General features: G+C 38.5%; 1 protein-coding gene across 1 annotated transcript; it reads right to left on the bottom strand.

Annotated features, from left to right (window-relative positions):
* Positions 1-302: 302 nt before the first annotated feature.
* LOC145422520 (platelet-activating factor receptor-like) lies at positions 303-6,048 on the bottom strand. Its single transcript, XM_080293993.1, has one exon. The coding sequence runs from the start codon at positions 2,513-2,515 to the stop codon at positions 1,301-1,303; it is 1,215 nt and encodes a 404-aa protein (XP_080150119.1). The 5' UTR covers positions 2,516-6,048; the 3' UTR covers positions 303-1,300.
* Between the last annotated feature and the right edge of the window lie 384 nt (positions 6,049-6,432).

Genomic DNA, 6,432 nt, shown 5'->3' with positions numbered 1-6,432 from the left:
ATAAGCTAAAATGATTTTGGTGTCCTCTGATGTAACATTATTGGGTTAACCCTTTCATTGCTCCTAATAAAACACATCAAAGATCTACACAGGCATGTGTGGCAGAGTTGCACATCTGTAACACTCCTGCACCTGATTTTTAGAAGAGTATCTTTGTATTGCTACTGCCACCACAGTTGACATCATCATATTTAAAATTGCTATACTTACTTAACTGGCCCTCAGTTATCATCATGTGCTATCATTGTAGGCATTCAATCAGAATGCAAGGAATTAATAAAGGCAGAGATCCTCTGATCAAATTTGATTTCATGTTTTTATTTACAAAAACGCATATACATTTCAGAGGGAACCCTGCAAATGTGGAAAGGTGAGAAAAAAGATGTCCTTTCATTTAAAAAAAAAAGGTTTGACCAGTGGGTTCCCATAACAATGAGATCCTCACAGATGAGGAAATAAGAATAAAAACATGTGAGGTAGGTGAGAGGGGAAAAATGGTAAAGAAGAATGACAGATAAAGAGTTTTCAGTACATAAAAATTGGGTTTTGCATATTGTTTAACAATTTATCTTCCATGAATCAACTTCCATTAAACAATCCATCATGTCTATGAGAATGTTCTAATAATGTCACAAGATAACAAAAACAGAGATTAACTTCCACAAGGTGATGTGTCATAAATCACAAATCTCTTGTATTTATATTAAAACCAGTTATAGGTACAGGTCAGTTAGAGGTATAGGCCAAAGGTACAACACTGTGGAAGTCTTGAGCTACCCCTCATGTCCTTATATTTTGAAGAAAAAGATGACTTACTGCTAAATTGACAGAGTGAAAGTAGACAGTACCTCCTTGGTTTATTATCATCAGACTCACTGCTGCAGCCAGGGGCAGTACAAATGTGATTCCCTTAGACTGCTTTTTAATTTTAGTCTCTTTGTTTTCCTCTGAGTTGTTGGTTCTGTCACTAGTTAACTAACATAACCTAATGTAAGTCTATCAGCAGAAGCCAACCAAACCATAGACTTTCTCTAAAAACTCTAACCTAAAACAATTATTTCCTAAATCCATATTACCTCAATTACAGTTTTTTTTTTTTGTTTTTTTACAACAGGGCTCCACTGAGCTAATTAACCTTCAAATGTGTGGTGTTTCATGTCCTCTTTAATAATGTAATTGAGGATTCAGAATTATTCCACAGTTAGTCACTGAGATTCATCTAAGTCATAAAATAGAGAGAATCTTATCTGAGATGTGGTTTGGTTCAAAATGCTGGATAAGTTAGATTTTTGAAAATACTTTATAAAATAACCACAGAGCTCCTTTCAGTGTAATAAGTTTCATCCTGCCCCCCGGGCTTTGTGGGTTTCCTATGAGGCCTCTGATTTCCTCCCAGAGTCCAAACAGGTGATGCAGGCTGGTTTAAGTGGTAGCTCCGAGTTTGCGTGCATGGGATTAATTTTTTAATGTGGGCCTTGATGAGTCCTCTAAACTTCCCTGTGGCAAAATAATAAACTACAGGATCCAAAATGCAGTTGAGGCCCATAAGAACCAGGGTGATCTGATGAGCGTCGCTCAGCAACTGACGAGTGGTCTCGCTGTACTTCACGTGGCCGAAGCCGTCTTCGATCTCCAGCACTGCCAGAGCCCAGGGGCCTTGAACTATGTGGTGTGGCAGGAAACACAGAACAAACACTCCCACCACTGCCAGCAACATCTGGAGAGCCCTCCGTTTCACCCCTGTGGGCCATTTAAATATGGATGTCACAGTGAGCTTTTTAGACTGTGTTCCTGAAGACTGACTTTCCGACTGAGGAGAATTTTTAGAAATTAAACTTTGAGCAATAAGGACATTGCATATCACAATGAGTAAAAAGACAACAAAAAACAATCCAATTATTAGAAAATGAGTGACAGCCACTTTTTTCTTCTTGTCATTAGTTCCACCCTGGTATCCCTCAAAACAGCGACATATGTCGGTGTTGTTTTTACGGTGCACGTTGATCCCTGGACTCACCAGAAAAGGAACAGAAATCGTCAGAACAAACACCCAGATACAAATACAAACAATAATTCCACGAATTCTGCGGTTTGACGAGGCTGCGTCTAGAGGCCGAGTAACCGCCCAGTATCTGTTGATGCTGATGGCTGAAAGGAAGAGGATGGTGCCGTAGGTGTTGATGAAAAAGAAGGTGCCTGTCACCCGGCACATGATGTCTCCATAAACCCAGTCTCCCTCACGGATATAATAGTCAATCCAAAAGGGAAGAGCACACACAAACAGAAGATCAGCAATGGTCAAGTTGGTCATATAGATGTGAATTTCTCCCATGGCCTTGGCTTGATGGATGCAGCGCAGGACAAACAGCACGTAGAGGTTAGAGATGAAGCCCAGGATGAAGAAGACGATGTAGGAAACCGGGATGAGCACATAACGAAACTGAGAGTCCAGGAACGGATTAATGGTTGTGGACACCATACTACTCATTGTTGTCATAGTAACTGATTGAGTCATCTTTGTCTGTGGGAGACAAAATATATTATCATCAGTACAATGTCCTATGACAGAGTTTTACTCCGTTTTGATGCAGATGACAAAGGTAGTGTACAATGGAGGGAAAAGAAAGAAAGGGAAAGAATACATGTATGAATGACTAAATGTATATTTTTGAATGTTACTCTGACTGTATTATACAGGTCAGGGTGTTGTCAGGGTCAGGGTTCATTGATGATCCAGTCCAAAGATGGCGAGCGCTCCGTCCAGGAGTCCTTGATATGATTGTTCTGAGAAGAAAGTTAAATTCTTTGGACGAGCCTTGAACTGTTCAAATTCTACTTAAGTGGTAGAACAGAATTGCACCTCATAGCTCCTTTGCACATTCTGCAAAGAGAACCCTTATTGGACTCACACTTAAGGGTGTGGGCTGACACGAGAGAGACTGAGTCAAATTCCCACAGGGCGTGTTTTGTTTATTATTTTTCATGATTGAGCCCCATTTTTCTTTCATGTAAGTAAAAGTAAAGTTAACTTTTATTTATATAGCACATTTTAAGATGAAAATCACAAAGTGCTTCACAGAAGCTGAAACAAAGATAAAAATCAACCAAAAGCAAGTTTAAAAAGATCAGTTTTTAGCTGTTTTTTAAAAGTGACCACTGAGTCCACAGATCTCAGGCTCAAAGGGAGAGAGTTCTACAGTCTAGGGGCCACAGTTACAAAGCTCTGTCACCTTTTGTTTTCAGCCTCGTGTGTTGGACAACTAGCAAGCCCTTGATCAGATGACCTCAGGGACCTGCTGGGAATGTATGGATGTAAAAATTCACTGATATATGTTGGTGCTTGTCCTTGTAAAAACCAGTGGTATAATAGTGCTTAACATACAAAAGTGTCAGAAGTAAGTAATTGAGAAAGATGAAAGCCATGGCAAAGTACCAAACATGCTAGCAGGTTAATGGCATTAAAAACACAGAAACAAAAGAAATACATATAAAAGCATAATAGAACAATATGTGTAAAAGATAAAGGAGTCAAGAAAAATTTTAAAATAGTTAAGAATAGAACGATAATTGCAACAAGCATTAAACTAACTTAACAAACAAGCATTAACTGGTAGAAAAGGTGAGGCTAAATAAACAGGTTTTTAACTGCGATTTGAAGAATTGAATGGATCAGACTCACGGGTGCAGCCAAGGCAAACACACGGTCACCTCTAGTCTTCAGCCGGGATCTCGGTGGTACCAAAAGTGACTGGGAAGATGATCTTAGTACTCTATCAGGGGTGTATAATCTAAGTAGTTCAATGAGGTAACTTGGCTCTTAATTGTTAATAGTTCTAAAGGTGAGCAGCAGGATTTTGAATTGAATACGGTACTTAACGGGAAGCCAATGCAGGTCGGCAAGGACAGGGGTAATAGAGACACGCCGCCCAGTATCAGTAAGGAAATGAGCCGCCACATTCTGAACAATTTGCAGTCTATGGAGAAAAGTAGAGTTAAGACCAAAATAAAGGGAATTGCAGTAATCCAACCTAGATGTCATGAAGGCGTGGAGAAGCTTTTCCAGGTCCCTGTGCGGGTCATAGTGTCTGGCCTTGCAAATAAGACGCAATAGAAGCAAGATTTGACAACAGAAGACACTTGTTTGCCGAATTTATAAGAGCTGTCCAAAAACACACCCTCAGTGCAGCAGGGCTGTGACATGGGAGTACTTGGAGGACTTGGTCAGAAGCTTTGCAGCAGCATTCTGAACAACTTGCAGATGCTCCAAAGAGGCATTATATAAACTAGTAAACAAAGAATAACAATAAACAATGAATGAAAGATGAAACAAATGCATGAATGACTATTTCTAATTCGGAGCGCGATACAGTGGGACTCAGCTTAGCAATGTTTCTCAAGTGATGATAAAAACAGGAGCGGACCAGATATTTAACATGACCAAAGTCAGAGCTGAGTCAAAAGTTACACCAAGGTTCCTGATAGAAGTTTTGGTAAAAGTAGCAAGTGGACCCAAGTTTTCCATAACCCAAACAAACGAGGAGTTCAGTCTTCAACTCATTTAGTAGAAGAAAGTTTAGAGCCAATCAACCTCTAACGGAGTCTATGCATCTATGCAAAATCTGTAGCTTGGAAACATCTTGAGGCTTAAAGGAGATATATCTGAATATCATCTGCATAGCAGTGATAAGAAATGCCCTTAAAAGTGCTCAATAAGTGCTGGAGAGGTAAATACAACTTCCGCTCTACAATGCTATTTTTTCATTGTATATATATGTGATTATTCATTTGTGAATACAAGTTTATCAAACCAAGTTCTCTGAGCGTTTCATTAGTCATCCACTTTGCTCTAGCAGTCGAACCTTAGCTATTGGCCCAGCACACAGGTAAACATTCAAATCTCTATTCCAAGGATTGAAAGGGGTGTTACAAAGGTCTTAGTAAAAGCAAGCAATACAATAAAGTGATTATAAATCACAATTTGCAACTGTGTTTCGCAGAACTGTAGTTCTAATGTGTTAACAGAAACTGTCTTCAAACAAACATTTCAATATTCTGTATAAAAGGCATATAAGCCTTCCTATTACCTATTCTCTAATCTAATTCTCAGAGGAAAATGCTTCTGATAAGAGGACACATGAGTCTGCATCTTACTGTAGCACTACACAACATAAGGGTATTAAAAAGAAGTCACAGTCAGTTACAGAGCAAAAGAGACTGACTGGGGTGGCCTTTGTGACTGTAAAGGTTGCCACTGAAGACAAAATGGTTACGTAAGAGACGTTATTGAAACTAAAGTTGGTTAAGTACTGATAGTGATCTTTAGCACATGACCTAAATTCATCAAAAAGATTGAACTACAAAAGTATGCAAGTGGTTTAACCAGCATGTGGTTCTTAGACTATAACCTGCTATAAACAACCTGCTACCGAATGTTGGTGCAAATTGACTTTTTTGAACGAGCAATGACCAAACAGCCTGCTGCAGTTTGCAAGAGGTTTGCAACATGTTTCCAGTTTTGAGCACGCAATGAATGGTTTTAATTAGATCAGCAGCTACACCACAAACAGTTCTAAGAAACCAAGTTAGCAATTTTACAATTTTGATTTCAACTACTGATAATATCAAATCTAATCGCTTTATTACAAGTTAGTCAAAATGTAATAATCCTGTTATGCTATAATTAATAATAATAATTTGGAGTTCAAATTCAGTTTAACATTAAGAGAAAGACATTACCTTCCCCAAAATATTCATTTTATACAAATATCATACTAAGAAATTGATAAAGGAATTTTATTTGAAATAAAGGTTTTGTTGATTTTATTAATTTATTTTAAAAATATTTTTGAAGGGGGAGGGGGGAGATGTCCTCGTCTAATATCAGTCCTGACACTAAGTAATTATTCTAATTATTATTAGTGAGTGGAAGACACTGCAGCCACTACATACAGCTTCACACTTTACATTAGACTTAGTTTTATCTGCATCTCTTAATAACCTCTATTTGACATATAAAAAAACAAATGACAGAGTTACTGCTTACCCGACTGCTCCTTCTGTTGTTTAATCGTCTTCTGTATGTAATAACACTTTGAATGAATTCACAGCTTCAGTTCAGCAGCAGCACGACTTCTCTGACAGAGAGGACAGTTATGTGTTTGACTGTGTGAGTGGGAGTGCTCTCTCAGGTCTAGACGGAGGAGGTGTCGCTTCATAGGAAAAACCTGAAAGGTCCAAGACACGGAAGATTCGCCTACACAATTTCATGCACCTGAGAATAACATGAAGAGAAACGTCTACTTTGCTGCAACATTTTACTAACTTTTTGGCGATTCATAGAATTGTTTTCAAAACACCACCACGAAAAATGATGTTACCAAGTAAAGAAATTAGCTGCTTACCTAGGAAAACTAGTCCTGAAAAGGAGACAGA

The sequence above is a fragment of the Astatotilapia calliptera genome, chromosome 19 (assembly GCF_964374335.1).
Source record: "Astatotilapia calliptera chromosome 19, fAstCal68.1, whole genome shotgun sequence".
NCBI lineage: Eukaryota > Metazoa > Chordata > Actinopteri > Cichliformes > Cichlidae > Astatotilapia > Astatotilapia calliptera.
This window is presented reverse-complemented; position numbering and strand designations above follow the sequence as displayed.

Bases quoted from the DNA above. Each gene is read 5' to 3' on its own strand.
- LOC145422520 (XM_080293993.1), bottom strand. From the start codon at position 2,515: ATGACTCAATCAGTTACTATGACAACAATGAGTAGTATGGTGTCCACA.